At 51.1% G+C, this 25,142-nt stretch overlaps 2 protein-coding genes across 31 annotated transcripts in view; one reads left to right on the top strand and one right to left on the bottom strand.

The window, feature by feature from the left end:
• CAMK1G (calcium/calmodulin dependent protein kinase IG) overlaps positions 1–19,371 on the top strand; it is a 29,346-nt gene extending 9,975 nt beyond the window's left edge. For all 5 annotated transcript variants that reach the window (XM_036114187.2, XM_036114185.2, XM_036114189.2 and 2 more), the window contains 12 exons: positions 577–697; positions 5,618–5,746; positions 8,562–8,636; positions 11,070–11,208; positions 11,872–11,995; positions 13,357–13,432; positions 14,477–14,589; positions 15,364–15,442; positions 16,981–17,068; positions 17,315–17,721; positions 18,249–18,372; positions 18,510–19,371. In XM_036114187.2, coding sequence (XP_035970080.1) covers positions 606–697; positions 5,618–5,746; positions 8,562–8,636; positions 11,070–11,208; positions 11,872–11,995; positions 13,357–13,432; positions 14,477–14,589; positions 15,364–15,442; positions 16,981–17,068; positions 17,315–17,721; positions 18,249–18,339 — 1,413 coding nt within the window. In that variant the 5' untranslated portion in view covers positions 577–605 and the 3' untranslated portion in view covers positions 18,340–18,372; positions 18,510–19,371. The remainder of the gene's footprint in view (positions 1–576; positions 698–5,617; positions 5,747–8,561; positions 8,637–11,069; positions 11,209–11,871; positions 11,996–13,356; positions 13,433–14,476; positions 14,590–15,363; positions 15,443–16,980; positions 17,069–17,314; positions 17,722–18,248; positions 18,373–18,509) is intronic.
• A 689-nt stretch (positions 19,372–20,060) lies between these two features.
• Positions 20,061–25,142, bottom strand: part of LAMB3 (laminin subunit beta 3) — a 67,349-nt gene continuing 62,267 nt past the window's right edge. For 25 of the 26 annotated variants that reach the window (XM_078078162.1, XM_078078163.1, XM_078078166.1 and 22 more), the window contains 3 exons: positions 24,845–25,021; positions 23,918–24,071; positions 20,061–21,063 (listed from right to left, as the gene is read on the bottom strand). In XM_078078162.1, coding sequence (XP_077934288.1) covers positions 20,927–21,063; positions 23,918–24,071; positions 24,845–25,021 — 468 coding nt within the window. In that variant the 3' untranslated portion in view covers positions 20,061–20,926. The remainder of the gene's footprint in view (positions 21,064–23,917; positions 24,072–24,844; positions 25,022–25,142) is intronic. The other variant, XM_078078185.1, reaches the window with a different exon arrangement.

The raw sequence follows: 25,142 nt of genomic DNA, 5'->3' as shown, positions 1-25,142 counted from the left end.
CGGATACAACACGTGGTAACAGAAGGGATGTCGGGCTGACTCTGTGGTTTGAATCAACATCAACAGGAAACGCCTCAGCTCAGATCCGCCCCCCACAGGTGGATATTCGTGTATTAATCCATACATGTGTGTTAATGCCCTTAAATACATATGTACAAAGTGGACTTTGCACTACTAGAATCTCAACTCCTTGAGTGTATAACAAGTACAATGGGCAGGCAGTAGACCCGCAACACATTTGTTATAGTAATTTTAGATTTTTTTTTTTTTTTTGAGAGAGCGCTCACATGGTGCGGGGGCTTGGGGGGCAACACGGGGCTCGATCCCAGGACCCTGAGATCATGACCTGAGCCGAAGGCAGATGCTTAACCCACTGAGCCACCCAGGCACCCCTGTTGTGGTAATTTTAAAAAGCAAGCCAAGAGAATAGTCTTATTTTTGCCCATTATCCAGGTTTTGCTTCTAATCCTTCATTCTAGTTATTATGTGAAAGATGTGTTTTCGATTCTTTTTGCAATTTGTTCTCATCCTGTCTGAGACATTAGCTGATCAGATCCCTTCTCCCCTTCCTCAAAGCATCCCCCAAAGCTTCAACTCTGGAGGCGATGGGTCGAAAAGAAGAAGATGACTGTAGCTCCTGGAAGAAACAGACCACCAACATCCGGAAAACCTTCATCTTCATGGAAGTGCTGGGATCGTGAGTCCTGGGGCTGAGAGACGGGGCGGCAAGGCTGCACACTGGGTGGGGGGTGCCTGGAAAGAGTTGTTCTGGGCCAGCAGCGGCTGACAAGCTGGGACTGAGGCTGCTGGGACATCATCTCAGCAGCTCGAAAGGACTAGGGAGGTAGGGTAGAGGAAGGTACCTTGGTTTCATAGGCTGGGGACCACAGGGAATACCAGCCCTTTCCCTAGGCTCTGCGTCCTGGCCCACCCCCAGGGGCCCTGCTTCTAGATCTGGGACAGCTTGTGGCTTCTTGCCCAGTGGCAGGAAAGAGGCGTCCTGGGGCACTTCAGGAGATTCAGTGACCCTAGAACTTCCCTGGGCCTCCTCCTCCAGCTTCTTCATATCCCCCGGCAGTAAACAGGTGGGCCAACCGCACTGTCTGCTGTAGACAGAGGAGAAGGGGCTTCTGGGCCCCAGAGAGCTGATGGGTACACACGCCAGAGTCGGCTCCCCCCTACCAGCATCCTCTCTGCTCTATATTTAAGTGCCGTGTTGGAGAAATAAAGTCACGCCGTAGTCCAGACTCCTACCAGCCTCTGGAGTCTGCACCTGCCCCTTGACAGCGATTACATGGCTGCAAGAACAGAGACAGCCTGTCTGGAGCTGACGGTCCGCTCAGTCCTGCCGCTCAGGCCCCCAGCTCCGGAGCCTCGGGACCCTAGCTGGCCAGCTACTTAGTCTGGGCTAACTGGGCCCCGGGAAGTGAGGGGCAGTGAGGAGGCTGTCCATTCGAGCAAGCTTTCCCTTTAGCCAGCTTGGGCTAAGTGCAACTCCCTCTGCCTTGGCTAGGAGGCAGTGACCTCGGGCAATGACAGTTGCCCACACTGTCGCTGTAGACTCAGAGGAGCCAGGCCTGGCCCTGAGACGAGCCCCCCCGCCCCAGCTCTCCCTGCCCAGGCAAGTGTCGGGCTCTGAGCACCCAGGAGGATCTCGGCGCTGGGGCTGGTCATCGGAGCGCTGGCCCTCCATCAAGGACCTTTGCCAAGACGGGGGTGGCTAGAGAGGGGGTTTTTGGCAGGAGAGAGGGACGAGACTCATGCGTGAATCAGAAACGATTTGCTAAGAATCCCAAAAATCAAGAGGAGGAGGGAGGATGCCCGGGGTGACAGGCACTTATTCACGGTCTGCTCAGATGTGTGCTGTGCGGCTGTCAGCAGCCAGACACATGCCGTTCTTGTGGAGCCCGGCCACAGAGGAGCTCAAACAAGAGGGACATCAGAGTCACCGGGGGAGCTTAGCCCTCTAACTTTCAACTGTGAGAATACCTAAATTTAAAAAATAAGTGAAATAATGGTACAGCGGACCACCAATATATCCACCACCTCAATTCAACAATTGTTAACATTTCACTATATTTGTTTTACATACATACATACATCACACACACACACACACACACACACACACACACACACTGATTTCCCCGGACAATTTGTAAACAGTTGCAAACATCATGACATGTCACCTTGGAGTGCTTCTGTCTGCATCTCCTAAAAATAAAGGCATTTTCTTCTATATGCACAATGGCATTGCCACACTCAAGAGAGTTAATTATAATTCCCTAGTAGCATTTTAGCCTAGGTAGTTGTTTTTTCTTTTTTTCCTTTTCTTTTTTGTTTTTTATTTTTTTTATATATATATTTTTTAAAGATTTTATTTATTTATTTGACAGAGAGAGACACAGCGAGAGAGGGAACACAAGCAGGGGGAATGGGAGAAGGAGAAGCAGGCTTCCCACCGAGCAGGGAGCCGGATGCGGGGCTTGATCCCAGGACCCTGGAATCATGACCTGAGCTGAAGGCAGACGCTTAATGACTGAGCCACCCAGGTGCACCTTTTTTTTTTTTTTAAATACAGATTCCTGGTCCCAGACCTACCGCCCTGGGATTTGGGGAGCTAGGACGGGGCAGCCAGGAATCTGTATTTTACATGCTTTCAGTGGCTCTCACCTACCCAGCCCCGCACTGATCTGGGGAACTGAGAGGACAAGACAGGGCAGGTCACAGCTGTTGCAGCAGTTGGGGCTGAACAAAAGCTAAAGAGTAGGCACCCCTGTAGTGCCCAGGAGGGGGACAGGCAGCCCCAGGCTGCAGACCCCGTGTAGTTACCACAGTGAGGGGCTGAGGGGAAGCGAGCAGTGGGCAGAGCAGACTCCTCTGAGTACGATGCACCAGAAGCTCAGGACCCCCAGCTCCTCTGGAACAACCCACCAGGGAGAGAAGCCTTTCGCTAAATCTGCCCAGAGTCACCCACACTTCCAGGGCCCTAAGGCAGGGAGACTGGGCAAAGCTAGTCCATAGCAGGGACTTTGTCACCCAGGTGCCTGTCCTTCTGCTTTCACTGTGCAGGAAGAGACTTTTCTCCTCGGACCTCCCTCACCTCCCCCAGCAACCAGTCTCCCAGCAAGAGGGGAGAGCTAGTCCAAGCAGGAAAGGCAGACCAAGTTCTATTGCAGCAAAACAACCCTGGCTCCCGAGGCTCTGCCTATCTTGCCTTCTGAGCCCAGCAACCTTAGCTGCTCGAAACTAGCTCTCTGCTCCCTTTGCTCCCCAGTCTGACCGACGGCACAATTAAGACTTATAATCGCTCTCCCCTGCCCCGACACACACACACACACACACACACACACACACACACACACACGCACACACCATACAAAGCAGCCTGAGGCAGAAGGGCGGTAACACCGTGTCGAATTGCCACAACACTGCACAACTCCAGGTGGTGCTGTTTACACATGCTGCACCCCAGGAAGGCCTGTTTGATCTCATTCCACAGGAGGACCTGGGTGGGTGTCAGCTTTGAAACCAGGTGGAAGGGGGAACTCTGAAAATGGGTCCTAGAAGGTCACAGCCGGCAGGAATCTTAACGGCTGTGTGGTCCACCTCTCTCCTTTCACAATAGGGACAGTGGGATCTGAAGACGAGTAGAACGCACAGCTAATCCCAGGCCAAACTTCTCGCACATCCAAGCTTCCATCCAACCATCCATCATACATTTCTTGAGCATTTTCCATCTGTGATCAGGCAGAGGACAGGGTACTCCTGCACATTCATCTCCCCTTGTTCCTTGTCTCATAGTTCACAAATGGTGCTGGACCCCAGTTAGCCCCATCCCTACCTGCTGTCCTGCGCCTCCATGCTCTTCCTTGGACTTCCCTCTCACCCCCACCTGAGACATCACTTCCAACTTTTCACTGGGCTAACTCCCATTCACCTCTTAAAACTGGGGTCAGGGAGCTCTGAAGTCCAAAGGCCAGGAATTACCTGCTTCTTAGCTACTCCAAGCGACTGCATTGTACACACTAAAAAAAAGTGCCCTTTTTTCCAGCTTGCTGTCTGCTGGGGGAAAAAGTGTTGTAATAATTATTGTACAAAGATGTACAGTGGTTCCAAGGTGAATGGCATCTGCTGGATCGTGGACCAGAGCAGAGACCCTGTCTTCCGTGTTCATTGTCTGCTTCTCTGTACGTGTCCATCTCGCACACCAGACTCTAAGCTAGACTGATACTCATCGAGTGCCTAACACAGAGAGGTTCCATCAGCTGAACAAGCATTCATTGAATGCCTAATAACATTTTTCGAATCAAATGTTAATGGCTCATTTGTCTGTGTTCCTCACTTGTCTACAGGCCTCTTAAGAGCAGAAACACTTACCTTTTTATCTCCAGTGTCTGACTCAGTAGGTGCTCAATAAATCTTGATTGAAGGGATGAGTGAAGGAATGAGTGACTGAATAGAGCAGGCTCTGAAGGCTCTGATTAACTCCGATCGAGTGCAGCTGGGGGAGACAGGAAGCTCAGACCCAGGAAACACCAAGTATTTTCTAACGCAGATTCTCAAAGTCCTTACACAAGCTTGACTGCTATTGGGCCTCCATTCTAGAATCCCCAGATGGCAGGAGAGAGGATGACTCAGATGTTTCCTCCCTTACACTCTATCACCTCTTGTCACTACGAGGTGTCCTCCCTAATGGCATTCAAATAGTAATAGTAATAACAATAATAGTGTCTGATACATGTAGTTTAACAGGTGTCAGCAATGCTTTTAAGCACTTTACATATGTTAATTCATTTAGTCTTCTAAACAACCCTATGGATCAGCTACTATTGATACTCCCACTTTTCAGATAAAGAAACTGGGTTTATAGAAGTTAAGTGACTTGTCACCCAAAAAGCTGAGGTTCTCACATGGGCTCCTGGGCTCCAGCATCCACTGCTAGCTAACTACAGCTCCAATAGCCTGGTCACCAGAGGTCCCTTTTAAAAACAAGAAGGCTATAATTTGTAATCCTACCCTGTGTTTCCATTGGATTCCATCCTCTCTATCTTCAGAAAACCAGCCCAGAGCTGCTGGGTCCTGTCTTTCCTTCTCACAGATCCTACTGAATGAGAGGGTGCTCAGCCCCCGTAGCCTCTGATAATAGGTTCAGGGTAATTATCACCATCGAAAACGGAGATTGGAGTTTTTTTCCATCACTGCCTGAGCCCTGTCCCCAGGGCTACCTCCAGCTGCCATCCTAGTGCACCACACTACACCGTGCTGGAAGAAGCAAAGTGAATTGACTCTGCAGTGGCCCCTCTTTAATGGGTCGGCCAAATGGAAATTTCTCCATAACCAAAGCAGAGTCTCTGGGGGTCCTTCCCAAATTATAGAATCAGGAAATAGCACCGGCTAGTCTCCGAGTCTGTAGTAGAATCTTTTCCTTCTCGAAAGAAAGGACACAGGGCTGGTCAGATAGGCTCTGCCCTCGATACAGCTCCTCAGGTACCCACAGTAAAAAGGGAAACTAATCACCAGCCACACTTTCCTTCATCTACCCCTTGGTTTTGCCTCCAACAATGTTCTCTAGCCAGCCAGTACTAATCGTTATCTCTTGGTGTCTTCCACTTAGAGGAGCTTTTTCAGAAGTTTTCCTGGTGAAGCAAAGGGTAACTGGGAAGCTCTTTGCCCTGAAGTGCATCAAGAAGTCACCTGCCTTCCGGGACAGCAGTCTGGAGAATGAGATTGCCGTGTTGAAAAAGTGAGTGGGTCTTAGGGTTGGCCAGGGACAACCGTGGGATTACATTTCCTTCACAAGTTATGTTCGAGAAGGACTGAAGCTGGATTTCCATACCCAAAGGCTTTGCTTCCTTCGATTGCATTGATGGGCCCATTTGATCAGTCAGCTAAGTTTAGCCAGAGAGGTGTCTTGGCTGGTTTTGGGGGAGGGGAGGGGCCGGGAAAGGGGTGCAGCAAATTGATTAGCAAACCAACTGGTAGCAGACTCAGGCACGGGGACCAGAGAGTAATTAGCTCGAAGGCACAAAAATCAATTGAGGGCCAATACCAGGAAGAATCAGTAATTAAGGAAGCAGAATAAGATTTGGAAATTAGCCTGAATTGTACCAAAGCAAATATAGGTTCAGCACCCAACCATCATGATAGGAGGCCACACTAACAAACCATCAAATGGTAAAGCAGGACCCATATAATAAAGCCTTGTGGAACCCCCCTGGTGTGCCAAACGTGTATTAGGAACACAAGAATAAGGCTGACAAAATTCCTTACCCTCAGGAGCTCACATTATCTGGGCAGACACAGAGGTGCCCACAACAAACTCTAATCCCACTGAACATGAGCCAGTGGAAGCAGCAGGCAAAGTCTGGAGAAGACAGAGATTCACTCTGCCTACCTGTGTGCTTTTATGAGTATGGGGTATTAGGTACATCTTCAAAGAAGAGGGACCTTGATGAATGAGCAGAATTTGATGGAGACAGGAGAGGCAATGCAGAAAGGGAATTCAGGTGGAGAGTAACACAAACTTTAACATAGAATTGTGAAAGTGCAAAGGATCTTAGGAAAAGTGAGTGTTGGGAGCCCCTGAGCTTAGAGTGAGGACCATCACAGGGCAGGAGATGGAACCAAATGAGACCTGATTATGAAAGGTCTTGGATACCATGATAAAGAGCACTGACTTTATTTTGTGGGCAAAGAAAAGTCATCAAAGGGTTTTAAGGAAAGGATCATATGATCAGATTTCTATTTTAGAGCCATCCCTCTTAAGGATGGTGGAAGATGGATTTGGTTAGAGGCTAGAGGATGGGAGACCAATTCTAAGCCTTCCTCAATAATCTCAGCAAGGGATGAGGATACAAGCAAAGGTAATAGCAGGATCATGTGGCAGCAGGAAGACTGGATTCAAGAGACAGAAGTGACTGGGTTCGGGTAGGCCGGTAAGAGTACAAAAGAGAAAAGTATTAAAAATGATGCGGAGGGGCGCCTGAGTGGCTCAGTTGGTTAAGCATCTGACTCTTGATTTTGGCGGGTCATGGTCTCATGGGTTGTGGGATCGAGCCCCATGTCGGGCTCTGTGCTCAGCATGGAGTCCGCTTGAGCTTCTCTCTCCCTCTCCCTCTGCCCCTCCCACCCCTGCTCACTCACTCTTTTTCTCTCTCAAATAAATAAATATTTTAAAAAATGATGCTGAGATTGAGCAATTCAGTGGACATAATATCATTGCTTGGGAAAGAGAACCAAAAGGATGTGTAGGCTTAGAGAAAATAGACATTTGCTGGAACATATTGAATCTGTGTTTCCCCCAATCAGTACATGGAGGATGCTAGAGATACCAGTTTGGGCTCCAGAGAGATTAGAGCAGAGACAAACTGCAGATTCATTGAGAGCAAGGACTATGGTGGTCCTTCTTACCATTGCATTATATCATCAGTCCCTAACAGCATAGATGCTCAGTCAATATTTGTTCAGTAAATGAACCATTGATAAATTAATGTTAGCACTGTCAGCTAGTGAGTGTGGTTGAATCTATCCGGTAACCATTGTAACAGGTCTATATTTTTAGAAATTAAACTTAAACATGCTAGCTACTGTTTATGTGTTTACTATTCCCCAGGCACTGTACCAAGCATTTTACATGCATTATCTCTTTTAATCCTGATATAACCCTATGAGAGAGATGTACTTTACAAACCAAAGAGTGGGATTTAGAAGATTTGAGAAAGCCAGCCAAAGTCAGCCCCCTTCTGCTCACCTCGGCCCCTGAGTAATCCCAGGCAGAGGGAATCTAGAGCAAATTTTCCTGCACACAGTGCTATTGGCATATTAGACGAGACCATTCTTTATTGGGTTGGGGGGCTATTCAGTGTGCACTGTAGGATGTTTAACAGCCTTCCTGCCTCTACCCACTAGATGCCAGTAGCTCCTACCCCCTCCCCAGTCACAACAATAAAAATGTCTCTAGATATTGCCAAATGTCTCCCGAGGGACAAAAGAGCCCCTGGTTGAGAATTACTGATCCAAGACGTCCCACAGAACTGACCCCAGAAATCAGCATCTTCCTTGCTGCTCCTCAAATACTCTGGAATAATAATAATTTTACAAAACTCCTTCCATGGTTACCCATGAGGAGGCTTAGCGAACCTGATTCTCTTCTGTTGCAGTCCACTTTCGTCAAGGATGTTTCTGAAGGAGATCTGGATACCCATTTTGTAAAATGATCTCGTTTGGGGTGTTCACTTAGCCTTCTTCAGTTCTTTTAACTTTCTCTTTTGTTAAAGTCTAAAGAGATTTCTGGAGGAGTGACAAAATGTTGGTTCCCTGAAGGCAGGATGATCAATTATCCATTAAAAAATATGGATTGAATATCACCCTGGGATCTTTTCTCTAGGATTTCTTTGTGACTGCTTATTTATTAGGAAGGCTTCACAAGGATCCACTCTTCATAAACATTGTCATCAAAAGTCTCTAACAGAAATCAAAGTCCAGTGGGCTGGGTGTCCGTTCTTTGTCTGAACCACCTAAACCACAGACCCCTCACCATGAGCCTTACTTTTCCCCAGGATCAAGCACGAAAACATCGTGACCCTAGAGGACATCTATGAGAGCACCACTCACTACTACCTGGTCATGCAGCTGTAAGTGGAAGGTGACCCGCTCCCTCCACAGATGCATTGGGGACCTGGGAGGCCTAGAGGAGGCTGCTCGGTGATGATGGGAGTGTGGTGATTCAAAAGATAAGATCAAAAATTAGCTAAAGAGGCTGTCAAATGGCAAGAGTTCTCTCAGGCTAAGTATGCTTCTGGTCATGAACGTGTTCTGCATGGACCGGGGGGTAAATCTAGGACTGATTATTGAGAGGGTCCCTACTAGTACAGCCTCGCCAGTCATTAAAATATTGTCTACAAGTCAGCAAATAGCTGGGACTCCAACCCATCCATCTTCCCCTGCTGTCCCAGCCACTCCCCTCAGACTTTCTGGACCTTCCCACAACCCCACAGTTGAAGGGATAATGCCTGGCATGGCAGGGGACCTCCAGAACCCTTCTCTGGCACCATGGCTCGAGTCCATTTTGACCAGTCTGTCTGTGTCCACCAAACTGAATATTAAATGTCTTAATGCCGGGGCACCTGGGTGGCTCAGTCGGCTGAGCAGGCGACTCTTAATTTTGGCTCAGGTCATGATCTCAGAGTCCTGGGATCAGGGCCCCTCATCGGGCTCCATGCTCAGCAGGGAGTCTGTTTGAGGATTATCTCTCCCCCTCCCCCTGCTTGCTCATGCTCGCTCGCTCGCTCTCAAATAAATAAATCTTTAAAAAAGAAATAAAAATAAATGTCTTAATGCCACTCCAGGGTAAAATTACTGTGGGATTAGAAACCACAGGTACATAGATTTCAATTTGATATTTTAAAAAAAGACTCTCTCAAAAGAGATCCATCCAAAGTTAAAAACAAGTTGTGATCGTGTGTGCCCATCTGTGGGACAGAAATGGCACCTCACTAGAGAAGTCTCCACATCATTGTCACATATAAAAAGGAGTTCTGCCGGAGAGTGAATGCTGTAGGCGTTGGTCGGTGCTCCTGAGGGCTCAGCCTTGGACTCAGAGAAACTTCTATTTATAAAGTACACACACACACATACACACACCCCACTCTGCAATCTCTGTAGCTAGATGCAGTGTTTCGGACTGACAGGCTGATTCCTCAGATACTTGGATGAGCTAACTCAGGCCTAAGCAGCCTATTAACTCCTAGGCTCACCCGAGGCGCAGTGTATAGAGGGAGCACGTGGTCAAAGGGAGTGAGGTTGGGGCAGAGGGAGGCAGAACAGCACTAACAAAGGAGCAGGGACCATGTGGCACCTTAATGAGGCCAGTTCAACAGGATGAGCACGCATTTAGACAGCGAAGGGGAGGCAGGGAAGCAGGCAGATTTAGATGTCACTGAAGAGTTGCAAAGCCGACGAGAGTGCCAGCCCTAGGAGTCAGGAATTCCTAGTTGTGCAGAAAGACTATCTTTCTCATGGGCCTCTAGCTCCTGTGGCAGAGCCCAGAGCTTTAGGACAGAAACAAAAGGAGTAGGGTGGTGTACATTTTGAGTAGAGAAATTCTCCTTCCTCATTACCGCATGGTCCTATCACATGTGCATGTTGGTATCCAGTGCCCTGGAACAGTGAGAAGAGGGCCAGGACTGTGATGGAATTGGAAGCCCTGGTTCATGGTTGATGTAGGCTGAAATGTTTACCCCAGAAAGGGCCGCAGCTGAGCATTTCACTGCCTTCACATACTGGAAGCGATTCATGTGAAAGGATTCTTGCTCTGCATGGCCCCAGTGGGTGGACGTGGTGTCTGCTGGTAGAAACTGCCGGGAGTGGGTTCCATCATAATATAGAGAAATATTGAGAAGGTGGCGAGAGATAAAGCAGTCTGTCTTAGGAGGTAGTGAGTGGTCTCCCTCTGAGGTGTCCCAGTATGGACTACAGAACTTCTTGGCAAATGCAGTGTAGATGGCATTCAAGAGATGGGGGACAGACTGTATCTTAAAGCCCCTGAATCCTAAGATACCATACCACTGGAGTCTCCAAACATCGTTACAGCTCCACCCATGATCCCGGCTTCAGGTAGCCCAGCTTTCCACAATGAGGAAAGAAATCCTGACGCAGGCACAATTGGTCTCATTCATACACCTTCTCTCTGCTGCCTTGCCCTGATTTCAGTTTCACCTCTCCTTTTCATCATTACTCTCTGGGTCCTAGGCCAGGAAAGCAGGCAGCTAAGAATGTGCCCACTAAGGGATTATTAGCTTCTTGCTTGACTCTAACTGGGAGCATTTCGCATTGTAAGGAAAGGTCCAGGGAGAGGGCAATGGTTGGCCCAAAGAAATGATTCCCTTGTGATATCATTCCAGCACCCAAAGGAGGTATTCTCAGACTGAAGTAGACCTCCCTGCCCAGGCCATGGGCACCTGCCTGTTCCGCCACAGCTATGTCTTCATGGCTACAGAGCAAACACACTTATGTACCTTTGACCTGAAATAAGACCTGGATTCCTGCGCTTGCCCCTATGCCCACAGTGTTTCTGGCGGGGAACTCTTTGACCGGATCCTGGAGCGGGGTGTCTACACAGAGAAGGATGCCAGCCTGGTGATCCAGCAGGTCTTGTCAGCAGTGAAATACCTCCATGAGAATGGCATCGTCCACAGAGACTTAAAGGTGCCAAAGTGGGAGCCCTCAGTGGGAAACAGAGAATGACCCTTTAGGAAGCTGCCTGGGTCATGGGCAGCCTAAGCCGTGTAAAATAAAGGGGGTTGGACGAATAGACTCCTAAGGTCCCTTCTGCCCTCATTCCTTAAACAAAACCTAAATGACTGAACAATCATCGCTAATTTTCATCTCAGCCCTTTCCTGAACTTTTCACTAGGCCTCACCCTATTAGGATACCAAGGTAATCCACATGTTTCTTTAACCTAGCTAGCCACAGTCAAAATCAAATGTAAGAAATACTAACTTGGGGGTCAACATTGCATCAGGCATGTACTAGACTTGAGAGAGATCAGAGACAATGAACCATGCTTTGGTTCCCTCAAAAAACAAACAGTCTTAGGGTAGTTGGGGATGTGGGGAGGGTGGGAGTAGTACCTTCATGGCTATAAAGCTGAGCAACATTGAGGGCCATAAGCAAAATACAGAGCGCTCCAATATGGACTGGGGGGCGGCAGGTAGGAGGAAGGAGGGAAGAATTAGGGGAGATGAGTCTGACCTTGAAGTCAGGAGCCCAGAGCGCAGCTTCCTAAGAAATTATATATCGGGAGGAAAAGAAATATGTATTTCAGATGATTATATCGTACACTGCATGATATTGCTCTTCTCCCATAGCCTGAAAACCTGCTGTACCTAACCCCTGAAGAGAATTCTAAGATCATGATCACAGACTTTGGTCTGTCCAAGATGGAACAAAGTGGAGTCATGTCCACTGCCTGTGGGACCCCAGGCTACGTGGGTGAGTCTGGGAGGAGGAGGAAGGTTGACCAGTTGGCTGTGTTCAACCTCATGGATATTACTTAATGGAGAGGGGTGGTTATGGGGAGACAGGGTTCAACTTCAGTGGCAATACAAGTAGAGCATTCACTATGAGGTTTAGGGTAGATCCATGTATCTCTGGAACTACCCCTCCTGCTCCCAAACCCTACATCTTTAGAGACAGCCTACCCCTGAGCCATTCCCACAGCCCCTGCCTATACTTGGCCCTCATTTTTGCAGACAGACTTCCTGCCTTTGTCTTTCTGGCTAGACGAGGGGCAGAAACAAGATCATAAAACCAGAGATGGTTAGATTGCCAAGGGGTTGACACTAGGTGCCCCTTTTCCTTTCTCCCACTTCCAGAGGAGACCTCAATGCCCCAGTTGTTGGTATCCTGGAGGCCTAGTGTTGAGTTTGAAGCTGAGGAATCCAAGCATGCCCCCCCAAATATATTCCCAAAGAAACACCCTAGGAAACTGGTAGAGGTGGGGCCTCCTGCCTAAACAGGAGGCTTTCAAGTCCCCCCAAAAAGTAAGAGCAGGCAAGTTACCAGGTGAAAGCATTCCTGAGATCCATGGAGAGAAAGCCAATACTCAGAGCATCCCCTCCTGCCCCTTCCCTCTTAGTCACTCATCACCTGGTTGAGGATGGGACACGGGAAGGAGACCTCTAACTTAATAGAGGAAGTATCTGCTCTCACCCTCAAAGAGAGGTCAGTCAGTAGGTATTGAGTCCCACCGAGGACAAAGCCCTGGTATCTGGGATAAATACAGAAGGTAACTCTCTACTGCTCCCAGTCAGAGGAAATACATGGCTCATTTTCTCATGGAGCTCTCGATCCGATACAGCAGAAGGTACCTGAGGTGGATGGGACAGTTATCACTTGCCTCTAAGAGTTCCTCATTTAATGTGGAAGACTCTGTCTCTTCCCTCAGGGAGATCCCAGTCTAGTGGGAGAGAGACCACCCCTATTTCATGTATGTCCCCGTCTGAACAGAGACACACAGCCCCGGCCCTGGGATACCCTATCTGTATGGGGAAATGTAGACCTGCCTTCAGAGAGTACTCAGTCTGATGGGGGAGATGTAGCCCTGGAGATCCCCGATCTGATGTAAGAGTCATAGGCCCTGTCATGGGGACCTTCCAGGCTGATGGAGGAAGATTCAGTCTGATGGGAGAGCCATAGTCCCTGCCCTAGGAAAGTTTTCCTTCTTACAGAAACACTACCATCCCAGGGGCTTTCCTAGTCCACTTCGCTAAGCCTCTTCCTGACCTTTGACCCTCACCCCCTCAGCCCTCTCTTCTGGTCCCAGCCCTGACTCTACCTTTGGTTTGCTCCAGCTCCGGAAGTATTGGCCCAGAAACCCTACAGCAAGGCTGTGGATTGCTGGTCCATTGGCGTCATCACTTACATATTGTGAGTAGAAGCTGGCATTGGCTCAGTTCCTGGGAAATCTCAGAACCTGCTCATCGTTTTTCTCCCCTCCCCTATCTTAGCTCTTTGAGCAACATCCACCTTCAGAGCATGTGCATGTACACATGTGCACGTGCATACGCACACACACACACGCACGCACACACACACTTACCATGCACACAGCTCCAGAGGTTTCTGTCCTGGTCTCCACCAGATTATTAAGACAGAGCTCAGTGTGAACCCACTGTTCAACCATATGGTACTCTCTCTTCCTGCACCCCCACCCTCATTTACTCTCTATAACTGTTGAGTCCTGCTCTATGGAATGAGCCGTGAAGAAAGGAGAGGACAAGCCAGGCTTGGAAGCCAAGTGGGCACAATGTTCACATCTCAGATTTCTCTCCTGGCAAGTCCACCCAAGGCCAAATGATGGCCTGAATGAACCTGGTCACAGCTCCTGTCCACATATTCTTGGCCTCTCCTTTCCAAACCTACTCATCACTCCTTCCCCACCAGCCCTCCTCACCTGTTGCAGACTCTGCTCTTAGGAAAATAACGTATTTATCCCTTAGTAGGGACTTAGTTCTTTATTTACTAAGCTTATGTTGAATAACTACTCTCATTCATTCATGTACTCAACAAATATTTATTGACAGTCTATTCTGTGCTAATCACTGGTTTAGGTACTAAAAATTAAAGAACAAAATAGCCTAAAAAATTCCTTTCAAAACGTACATTCAAGCAGACATTCTATCATCTCTCTTAAAGATATTTGTATGCATCCTCTAAGTGTCAGGGGTATAGGAGAGGCAGTGAGGGTTTGGAGGGAGTAACTTACAAAGGGGCCTTCCAGAGCTGCATGTTCCCAGCTTTGGCTCCTGCACAAACACTTGATGGGGCCTGCATCATTCCAGAATCGGGCAGATCCGTGTCCTGTTCCTACTGCTGGTTGGGGGCCCTATTTCCTGCTGTGTCTGCAGTGGAGGCTGGGCAGAGGGAGACTGGGGTTGTTTAGCAGCATAACTCCTTCCTGTTTCACTGCAGGTTGTGTGGGTATCCCCCTTTCTACGAAGAAACAGAGTCTAAGCTTTTCGAGAAGATCAAGGAGGGCTACTATGAATTTGAGTCTCCATTCTGGGATGACATTTCTGAGTCAGGTAAGGCTAGCAGGTGCGAAGGACAAGATAACAGGCTCAAGGCTGCCAAGAGAAAAGAGCTTAACAACGGATGACAGTCCTGGCTCTTGAAAGTCCCCGGGGAATCTTACAGAACAGGCTGCCAAGGAAAGTGGGGAAATCTTCATCTGGCTCAAAGGTCAAATAAATTATTCGCATCTAAGGTTCATGCTTTTGTTTTCCTGGAGACAGAACCACAGCATGCCGCGGGGTGGGGGTGGGGGGGGAAGCGGGGAGGTAGTTTAGATGAGGGGCCAGGAGGGCAGAGCCTGCACAAGGGAGTGTTCCAGGCACGAGTGGCAAAACCAAGGCCAAGTTTTGCCTTTATTATATATCCAGACTGAGAGCATGCGACGTCTGTGTGTGAGAGAGAGAGAAGGCCGTCGTCGTCGGGCCCATTAAGTGGGGATCAGAGGTGGGCCGGGGCGGCACTCACGCGGACCCACGGGTGGCTGTCAGCCCCGACTGGTGCACACGCGCACACCCGCGGTGTGCAGGCGCACTGGGGCCTCGGGATAAGAGCTGTATCTGCAGTGCTGTGTGGGTGAGGCCACGCAGAGCCTCTCTTCGGTGGTTTATGGTGGGTTGTTGTTAGGTGGTTTGGATTTTTTTTTTTTTTTCTCTTTTAAGACTCTTAAAATTGCCTCTTTGGAAGATTAGCTAAAGATGCATTCACTGCCACCCACCAGCCCGGAAGTGAATTTCCAGCAGTCCTGAAATCTGGTCCTTAGTTGTGTCTTTGATTGCTCCCCTTAGCCAAGGATTTTATTTGCCACCTGCTGGAGAAGGACCCGAATGAACGGTACACCTGCGAGAAGGCCTTGAGGCACCCCTGGTGAGTGAGGATGGGGTGGGCTCTGGACCCTAGCCTTGTGGTTCCCCAGATACCACGACGACTCATTCACGTGGTGTTTCCCCAGAGTCTGCTTGCCCTGAGCTCTTTACTCTTGCAGCACGCAAGGAGCACAGACGTGTTTATCAGGTCCCGCTAGAGATGCAAACAGCATTGAATGAAGTGGGTTCTGACCCACGAGTGGCCGCTGTGTCTCCTAGTCAAGGGCAGGAGACAGACTCAGCCAGGCCCTGTCATCAGTACTAGGGTGCAATACTCAGTACTAGCTACTCAAGAAGCACCCAGGAATGGGCAGCTCTGCCCTGTCCTTAAGAGCATCATTTCACTGTGGGGTCAAAACCTGTTCTAAGTGAGGTGGTTTGTGAAGAATCACAAAGCAACCAATCAGTAAAGTGAGTAAATAAATCTTACAACACTTTTTACATGCTGTACGCCTGTTCAAGATTCACAACAGCTCCCTACCTCCTACCACAGCAAGCCTAGCTTCCTCCGCCTTTTCAGGTCTTCCCTAATCTGGCCTGACCCTTTACCTCCACCTTGATTTCCCCAAATTCCCAACATGCCTCCTCTGTTCCAGGAAGGCCTCAAAGCTGTATTTCTCTTCCTGCCCTCCCCTGCTCCCTATCCCAAGCTCTTTCCAGCCTATACCTTGGGTCACACCATTTTCACCACCTAGAATGTCTTGCCTCTTGCCTTGTATGTAGCATCCCTCGGGATCCAGAGCAGTTTCTGCCCTGCCCTGAAGCCCTGGGTCCTGCAAGCCAGGTATACCTCCTTACCTCTCGTTAGCAATTACACATGAGCTTACCATGAATTACTCAAGTCCATGGCATGGAACAAGGCTCCACGGCTACACTGGAAAGCCCCAGGGATGAGGGTCCCATCCGTTACTTCTCTGTGTCCCTAGTACCTCGAAAGTACTGTGCCCCGTATGGCAAGTATCTGAGGAACACACAGAGATGGATGACCAGCAAGAGGGCAGCCTGTGTCGGGTGGCCTCACTGAGGAAGGCTTCCAGGAGGAAGCACGTTCTGAGGAAAGTTTTGAGCTAAAGGATAGTGACAACCCAAGCACCCTCTGACACAGGGGCTGGAAAGCTTATTCTAGAAGAAGCCAGAAAATAAGTATCTTAGGCTTAGCTGGCCATACTGTCTACAGGGCAGCTACTCAGTCTGCCCTAGCAGCATGAAGCAGCCACAGGTCATACCTGAATCAATGGGCGTGTCCGTATCCCAGGGAGACCCGGTTACAAAAACAGGCAATGGGTAGATTTGGCCCATAGGTCACAGTTTGCCATCCTTCCGTAAAGCAAGACTATGGTTTTGCCGAAGCATGGGCCCCGTAATGACCTGCCCAGGGGGACAGAGGAGCCCTGGTTCCAGCCCATTCCTGCCGTGGGCCACCCTTCTTCTGAGGCGCTCCATTCAGCTAACCTGGACCTGCATGCACAGCCCCCCTGCCCAACCCGGGCTGAGTTCCCACAGCCCCCCATGAGCCAGGTGTCCCTTCTACACCCACAGGATTGATGGAAACACAGCCCTCCACAGGGACATCTACCCGTCAGTCAGTCTCCAGATCCAGAAGAACTTTGCCAAGAGCAAGTGGAGGGTAAGTTGCCCTTTGCAGGGGGTAGGCAGGCTGTTCCAGGCCCCTGGAGGCTGAGCTGGGGCAGGGCTGGCGTAGGGGCTTTCCCCGGGGCTTCCCGGCTCACACTGGACCTCCCTGGACCCTCTCTGAAGTGAGACGTGGGCACATCAGTTTCAAGAGGCCGAGGCTGCGGGGCAAAGGGAAAGCTTGAGCCCCGTGGCCTTCCGAGAATGGAGAGGGTCAGAGGCTGGTGTGGTGTGTTCCCAGCAAGCCTTCAACGCGGCCGCTGTGGTCCACCACATGAGGAAGCTGCACATGAACCTGCACAGCCCTGGCCTCCGTCCGGAGGTGGAGAACAGGCCACCCAGCACTCCAGCCTCAGAAGCCTCGAGACCCAGCCCCTCTGAGATCACCATCACCGAGGCCCCGGCCCTGGACCAGAGCGCGGCCCTTCCCGCCCTGGCGCGGCTCCCCTGCCGGCCCCCCGGGGGCAGGTCCCTCAACTGCCTGGTCAATGGCTCGCTCCGCATCAGCAGCAGCCTGGTGCCCATGCAGCAGGGGCCCCTGGCCGCCGGGCCCTGCAGCTGCTGTTCCAGCTGCCTGAGCATCGGGAGCAAAGGGAAGTCCTCCTACTGCTCCGAGCCCACGCTCCTCAAAAAAGCCAACAAAAAACAGTACGTATCTTCAGCCAGACACAGAGGCCTCACCCTGCTCAGGCAACGGGGCTGAAAGAAAGTGGCCAAAGGGAGCCGGCCCTGCAGGGTGGGAAGAGCTCTGGGTCAAGGGGCCAAGGGAAATGGCTCCAGTCCTGTCCCTGTCCCTAGCTGTGTGGCTACCAGCCGGTCAGTCGATGTCTCTGTTTCTGGTTTGCTCATCTGTGAGATCACAGCCACCTGCTCAGCCTACCGCACCAAGCTACTTAAAAGTTTAGTGAAGCAACGGGAGTTATAAATGCCTGCAGAAAACCGAGTACATGTCACTGGGGTGGGGGGCACTAGATTTCTGGAGTTTCCAGAACCATTGTATTTTGGGGGGGAAAAGTGGGGCTTCGTTGTCATCTTCGTCCTTTCTGCAAGGGCTTGTACTTTTGGAACCTGACAGAGGGGAGGCCGAGTGGAGGCCACAGGCACGGAGAGCCCCCCCCCCAGCTCTTCTCCCTTCCCCAAACACTTCACAGCCCCCCGCCTCATTTGCTTTCCAGGAACTACAAATCAGAGGTCATGGTGCCAGTTAAAGCAGGTGGCGGTTCCCACTGCCGGGCGGGGCAGACTGGAGTCTGTCTCATTATGTGATCCCTGGAGCCCCACGCCTGTGTCAATTTCCAGGTGAGGCGACAGAGGTGGGAGGGCCAGGGCAGGGGGCTGTCCCAGAAGGCCAGCCCCATCACAGAGCTGAATGAACGGGGCTGAGGGGCGCCGGGAGCCACAGGCCCACCCCCACCCTGAACCCCTTCCCTCTGCAGGAGAGACGTGCAACTCTTCTCTGCCTTCCCAACCTGGCGTCCACCCTGCAGCGGGAGGAAGGCGGAGCGGGCGGAGCAGGGCCTGGCAGTTTACAGTGAGAAGCCCTGGGCTGCTGCTGCCTGGGGCAGACCCTCCCAGAAGGCCCAGGAGCGAGCCCCCAAGGCGCGGAGGCCTCGTTGAAGCTGTGGGCAAGAGGAGCGGCGTCCACCCGCTTCCAGGTCTCCCTGACCTGCCTGCTCTGTGCCCCCACACCCCACGTGCCGTGGCTCTGTGCAGTGAACTAGGTAGCTCTCACCCGGGTCTGTGTCGTTTGTGATGAAAAGCTTCCTGGGCTGGCCAGGCTGTGTCACCTTCTCCAAGCAAAGCCATATGGAGCATCGACCCAGACTCCCGCTCAGCACACACTCCTGCCTCGAGGCCTTCGTGCCCGTGGCCAGAATGGGCTCATTAATGTAGTCGCCTGCCCATCTGCATGAATGACAGGCGGCTCCGTGGTCTGCCTGTGAGCTCTCAAGTTCCAATCCTTGACTCCATGATTAGCTCCAGCTGGCCCAGCACACCTCCCTCGCTGCCCCAGGCCAAAAGCAGTACCACAGCCTTCCAGATGAAAAAGAAAGAAATCAAGGAGGAACTGTAAGGAATTCTTATCCCGGCCAGATGCCTCACCCACACCCGATTAAGTAAAAATTGGAAGTTGACTGTTTTCATTTCAGCTGGTAATTCTCATCCTGCTTCTGCTCTTCTTTCTCTCCCTGAAAATCAGGGGCATTATTCTTGTCCCTCCCTCGTTTTCTTGTACCCCCGCCCCCTCCAGCTTCACGTTTGGTGTTGTGCTCAATAAAATGGACATATTTTTCTCTAGGGGCTTCCTTTCGTTCTTCCTAAAGTCAGACGTGGCCCTGGGACTTCTGAGCCTGTGTGGAATGGAAAGTGTGCTGGGGCCTTGGGGTCAGGAGGAACCTGGCAGGGTGGTGGCTGACACAGACTGAGAGCATAGCGTGTGCCAGGTGCTAAGTGACACGAGTTACATCTGTTGACTCGTTTACTCCTCACAAGTCCCGGGGTAGGCTCTGTGGGAGCCCAAGCAGTCAGGCTCCAGCATCCATTCTCCTAACGACTACATTAGATGATCTAGAGGATCGTGAGTTTGAAGCCCTGCCCTCTGCCCTCTGCCCTGCCACATCTGTGACCTTCGGGGAGTAACACAGCCTTCTGTCCCTTGGCTTCCTCACTTGTCAAATGGGAACAGCAGTACCACGTGCATCATGAGATAACGCAGATGATGTATCCAGCACAGTGCTCAATAATGAACATGATTAATAATGATCAAGAAAATGTAGATAAAATGCCTAGCACGGGGCGCCTGGGTGGCTCAGTCGTTAAGCGTCTGCCTTCAGCTCAGGTCATGATCCTGGGGTCCTGGGATCGAGTCCCACGAGGGGCTCTCTGCTCAGCAGGGAGTCTGCTTCTCCCTCTCGCTCTGCCCCTCCACCTGCTTGTGCTTTATTTCTCTGTCTCTGTCTCTCTCTCTCAAATAAATAAATAAAACCTTTAAAAAAAATTTTTTTAATTTTAAAAATGCCTAGCACATTGCACAGGCCGTGGTTAGCACACAGATATTCACACCATTTCCATATCTGCCGCACACACAAATGCACATCCATTTGCAACTTCTCCTTGAGATCCCAAGAGACACAGAGTCCGCCTCTGGAGCTGTGGGAATTTGGACGCCATACTTCCCTTCTCTGGATTTCTATTTCCTCATCTGTGAATGAACAACTGGATCACTGCTCAAAGACGGAAATCATCTGGTCTCTTAAGGGTGGGATCCTTTGGGTCCTGGGGCAAAGGGATCCAGTCCCCCTAAGTTTGGTTGACGAGCAAGCTGTACTGAGCCAAGTGGGGCAGCCTATGCTTCATATACCTCCAGGCCTTGGGCTTGAGCAGAGGAGCACCCAGGAACCCCAGGTGGGAGACAGGAACAAGTGACAAAGGTGTACTTAATGGGGAGATGGATCATTTTCTCTCTTTCAACCTTCAGACTTCTTTCCAAAGATTTTTATTGGGCTTTTCATTTGTACATCATGTTTCTGTTAAGTTTTGGTGTTCCTCCAGGATTCAGCCTCCATGGAAGATGAAGGGCAAGGACGCTGGCCGGCCAAGTGCACCTCCACTTGAGAGCTCCTCGTCACAAGGACACGGCCCGCCTCCACCCTCTCTGTCTCTCCGATGTAATTTCCCATCAGCTCCGGCTCAGCTGCAGCCCAGAATAATCTTAACAGCTGCACGCCAGGGGCTGTCCGGGCTGTGCTTTAGGCTGTGTGAGTCTCCCGGAGCCGGAAGGCAGCCCAGCCCAGCCTGTCCTCCAAAAGTAAAGAGGGCAGATGAGCGGGGCTGGGGGCTGCAGGCTGGCGCATCACTTACAGGTGGCATAGTAGAGCACACGCCCGTTGATGTGGTCGCGGATCTGCTCCACGTGCTTCTCCAGCCCCGTCAGGTCTGCCGAGCGCAGCCTGATGGCCTGGCTCCCCCGCAGCAGCTCCGACTCCATGTCTGAGGGCAGACGGCACAGCAAGGGGAGAAGGAGGAGCTGGTGAGATACCCAAAGACTCCCCAGCCTTCCTTCTCCTCCCACCACCTGGAGGCAGCACCTGCAGGAGAAATCACCTGGGGGGGGGGAGGGCTGGACACTGGGGCAGTTCTCTCCAGCCTCACGGCTCTCCACCCCTACCCCACTCTTAGAGAAGCCAGACCTAGGAAGCCCCTACCCTCCTCCTCTGCTCTAGGCTCTCTCAGTTGTCCCAGACTGATGAGGGAAACCACCGGCATCAAGCTTAGCAACCTACGGGACACCTGGGTGACTCAGTGGGTTAAGCGGCGTCCTTTGGCTCAGGTCACGATCCCGGCGTCCCGGGATCGAGCCCCGCATCAGGCTCCCTGCTCAGTGAGGAGTCTGCTTCTCCCTCTGCTCTTCACCCGGCTCTCGTACTCCCACCCCTCTCTCAAATAAATAAATAAAATCTTTAAAAAAAAAAAAAAGATTACCAACCTATGACTACCGGACTCAGCTGCCCTCCCACCGATGATCCTCAAGTGGGCACCATGGCCAGAGAGCCGGCTGGGGGACCAGACTTGCTCCGCACTTTCCCTTCCCCAGTTACCACTTAAGATAAATTTAGTCCCCCCGCTCTGATCCAGTCCGTATGCCACCACGAGATTACGCGCGGAGAATGTGGAGGACTCCAAAGTGACCTAGTCCAGCCTGTCCCTCCTGTCACCCTAGGTGAGAGGCGTCTCTACCACACTCACGAGAGCTGCCACCCAGCCTCAGCCTGAACCCTTCTAGGAACAGGGAGGGAGCGCGCTGCCTCACAAGGCTTCAGCTTTAGGCGGCTCTAGCTGTTAAAAGTCTTCTCATGATGCCAGAATCTGACCACTTCTGCTTCCACCCAGTTGTCTCTGGTCCGTCTCCTAGGGCTGTGGGAATATATTTGCTCTGTCTCCCACATGGAAGTCTTTCAAATGTCTGAGGCCACACGTTCTCGGATTAAATCTCCCTAGTTCCTTCACCCATTCTTCACCTTCACCTGCTGTAATTATCGGGCCTCCTCTACCTCCCAACCCTGGCCGCCCTCCCTGCAATAGGTGCAGGCTTGTCAGTCTCCCTTCTGAGGAGGGAGTAGCCACCCCTGAATACCATCCGCCAGGTGAGATCCCACCCGCAGAGGGTAACAGCAGTGTCACTGGCCTGACATTCAGCCACTGGGCACCCATATGGACCTGCGGGCTGACCAAATATTGAAACTTTAGCAGCTGCTGTTGTGTTCCCTGGTCCCCATCCCCAGGAACCCCATGCATGATCTTCCCCAAAATCCTGCAATGAGAGGTAAATTCCTGCAGACAGGTAAATGCCTGTTCCATTGCTACAGCCTGAGCCTTTTCTGGCTCGCAGGTGTGTGACACACCAGTTACTAAAGATTTTTGATATCCCTGAACCATTACTCCTCTTACTTTGCATGCTTTGTATTTATTCGCTCTTTCGGCTGTAGCAAGACCCTGCTAATTTCCATGGAGCTTACATCACTCAAAACCCTTGGGTTTTTTTTGGTGACCAACAATTCATATGTGCTTATCACTCACCAGTTATGAAACGTTTTATCATTTTAGCAGTTATAAAGTGTTTTCAGGTACATTAGCCTCTGAGAAGCCAGGCCTCACCCGAGCTGTACTTGTGAGTTTAGGCCCAAATAAGCCCAGAGTGGAAGATAATACTTCTCTTTAATTTTACCCTGTTGGTTTCAGCCCATCCTTTTAGCCTTCTGAGATGGTCTTAGAGTAACTGGTTATGTTACCTAGAGTATTAACAACCTGTTGTCCACAGGTTTGAAAAACAAATTCTTTATCTTCGTGTAAAACATCGATGGACAAGGGCAGGGCGTGCACTGACCCAGCCCCTCAGCTCCTCCGTCCAGCTCAGCAGCTCACCCTTCAGGAACGGCCGGCCACAGCCTCCGATCTACCTGTCGTCAACTCGCCTGCCCAACCTTCCCCATGGTGTCTACCTGCCTCACCAAACAGATTTTTGTCTGTTTCCTCTGAAATTCAGAGAAATTCTGTTTGTGGCATTCACTGGGCACACCAGTGCAGTGACCCATCATCACGTCTTAGAGATTGAGCCCAGGTCTTGGAAATCCCTGTTCTCCCATCTGAAGAACCTCAGAACCCTTTTGAAAACGATTTTTTATGTCTCTGCCATATTCAAAACCTTTGGACGGTTCTCTACCATCTCCAGGGCTAAGCCTACCCTCCTCATGCTGGCATTGAGACCAGCCACCTGGACCTGGCCACAGTGACCCAATGCTACTTGTCTCCCACCCGTTCTGATCCTCATCACCCCTCCTCTCCCGGTGGGTGCGCCTGCCCCCATCCCCAGAACATGTCTTGTTGCTTCCCACCCACCCTGTCTTAATGTCCCTGCTTTTCCTCACAGCCTCCCCCCACAGGCCTACACATCCTTCCAGGCCTATGTCAAATCTTATCTTTTCTGAACATGACCTTCACTGAGCATTTCTCTCCAACAGAAATGTCTCTCCGCAGAGTGCTTATTATGTGGGCTCCTATCACGGACCCCCTTGTGCTGTTAAATAGTTTCACGCATCTTGCAGGTGACCAGAAAAATGGCCCCATCTGGATTGCAAGCTCTTGAGGGCAGGACAAGTCTTACAAGTATCTCTGCATTCCCAACCACCCCATCATTGTGCCTCCGACTTCCTGGATGCTTGGGAAAGCCCTACTGGTCTCGTCCCTTAGCACTGCTAGCTCTGACAAGGGCGGGCCTCAGAAGCCCTGGGTTGGGGCCAGCCTCCTGGGATGCCCAGGAGTCCAAGCCCCAGGACCGTCCCCTCACCTTTCATCCTGTCCATCATCTCCATGGTCTCCCCAAACAGTTCCTCTGCCTCCGTCTTGACACTCAGGATCCGGCTGCCCTGAGCCCCCAGCATGGGGCTCCGACCTAACTGGTCCTTTAACTCAGCATATTTTTGCTTTATTCTCTCAAATCCCTGAAAAAGGTGAAACAGTCTGAGTACCACCAGCATCATCATCATCCAAAGTCCTAAAGACCTTTGGCTAAAGCACTCAATATCATCCAAATCCACACACAGGGATGAGGAGCCTCCTGATACTCCCCAGTGGGTTGCTCTGGCCTATGAAAACCCCTAGGCCCCAAGCTGTATCTGACACTTCTTCTGTATTTCCCTCCCTCCATCTGTGGCTCCTGTCCTTTCCCACCTAACTCCCCACACAGTGCCAGGCACTTAGTGGTCACTTAGCAGTATACTTGGCAGCCTGGCCACTGTGCTGGGACCGGTCACAAATGCCAAAGTTCCTGGTACACTGGGGACCCAGAGGATGGCTCTCTGATCGCCTCTCTGACATAATTCTGACAACGATGGGGCCCAGGTTAGGCTTAGTCAAGACTGCCTCTCTGGGCTGGGTAGCCACGACGGGGGACAAGTTCTGGATTGGATGTCAAGGGACCTGCTTTGTAGGTGAGCTCTGGGCCTGGACAAAGTTACCCCCCCATCTGTAAACAGAAAGGGACTGGACTAGATCATTTGTAACACCCCTGAACCAGCTCCCCAGAGGCGGCCCGAGGTAAAGTCCAGATGCCAGGCCAGGTCAGGGTGAGTCCTGAAGCCCTTTCTGATGATTCTAGAATAACATGTTCCAATTGCTTTTGAGCCCAGGGTCTCATAAAGTGTACAGAGTCCTCTCCTGCTCAGGACCCTCACGCTGGCTGCTGCTGCCCAGGACGACCTCCACCTGCTCTCACCTCCTGGGCGCTCAGCGCCTGCTGCTTAGCACCCTCTGTGAGCTGCTGGGCCCTCACCACTTGCTCCTGTTGCAGCCTGGCCCTGCGGCTGAGCTCCTCCATCCGCGCCCGCAAGTCACCCAGCTGCAAGCCCATGCCAGCCACCAGTCCTTCCGCCGGCCCCAGGACCTGCTGAACCTTGGTGGGGAAAGAGACCTGGGTTGTGGTGGTGGGTCTCCTAAGCAGGGACCTCGTCGTCCTTCTGCCCAGCTCACCAGGCATCGAAAACTCTCTCCAAGCAGGACACCACTATTGTCCC

Source organism: Halichoerus grypus, chromosome 7 (genome assembly GCF_964656455.1).
Source record: "Halichoerus grypus chromosome 7, mHalGry1.hap1.1, whole genome shotgun sequence".
Classification (NCBI taxonomy): Eukaryota; Metazoa; Chordata; class Mammalia; order Carnivora; family Phocidae; genus Halichoerus; species Halichoerus grypus.
Note: the sequence above shows the minus strand (reverse complement) of the source record. Positions and strands in the feature narration are given on the sequence as shown.